General features: G+C 41.9%; 1 protein-coding gene across 1 annotated transcript in view; it reads right to left on the reverse strand.

Annotated features, from left to right (window-relative positions):
• The window catches only part of loxl5a (lysyl oxidase-like 5a), a 5,389-nt gene that overhangs the window by 1,959 nt on the left and 2,620 nt on the right, over positions 1–810 (reverse strand). Inside the window, exons 3-4 of the mRNA XM_032526956.1 lie at positions 662–799; positions 1–154 (exon numbers count right to left, since the gene is read on the reverse strand). Coding sequence (XP_032382847.1) covers positions 1–154; positions 662–799 — 292 coding nt within the window. The remainder of the gene's footprint in view (positions 155–661; positions 800–810) is intronic.

Consider the following 810-nt stretch of genomic DNA (forward strand, 5'->3'; position numbering starts at 1 on the left):
TGTGTGAGCAGTGCAGGCGAAGCGTCGTCGTACACCCGGGTCACAGGATGTGTCCTCCAGACAGAAACTGGCCTTGTGTCCCTCGGCAACCTTCTGTCCAGTAAAGACATCCAGCAAGTCATAGTTACTAAAGGCCTCCATACTGTGGTAATGCCTGCAGACACACAGAAAGAGAGCGTAAGACAGACACAATGATCCAAATTAGAGCTTTACAGCAAATGGGTTGTTTTTTGCCTTGGTCAGCTCATATTGATGAGGCCAAAATAGGAACTGACACGAAATAGAGTTTTAAACACACACACACACACACACACACACACACACACACACACTTGATTTCTTTACATATTTTGTTATTACAGTAAAACAGCACTGTCAATTTAGATTTACATATTTTATTACTCTGTGGAGACCCGTGGAAGCTAGTAACTTATAAAAATCATAGACAACAAATGTAAGGAACTGTAAAATATAAACGTATATATTATATTTATATATTATATGATATTTACCAATAATTCCCATAGTTACTTTAACTCACACCATCTCAAATGTATGACATACTAAAATCTGGTAGGCACACTGTACTCTACACACCACTGTATACACACCACTCTACACACCACTGTACATGAACTGGGAATAAGGACACTGAACTCACTGGTGACAGCTGTGCCATTCCCACTCATGTCTGGGCTTTACTGGGAGGAAGTCTGCTGTTCCTTGGTTCTTCACTCGCTGTGGGAACCGCAGCAGGACTCTGTAGTCGAGGTCCCTCACATTCGGGTGATTAGCAGACCTAATGCAAAA

This window comes from Etheostoma spectabile, chromosome 9, assembly GCF_008692095.1.
Source record: "Etheostoma spectabile isolate EspeVRDwgs_2016 chromosome 9, UIUC_Espe_1.0, whole genome shotgun sequence".
NCBI lineage: Eukaryota > Metazoa > Chordata > Actinopteri > Perciformes > Percidae > Etheostoma > Etheostoma spectabile.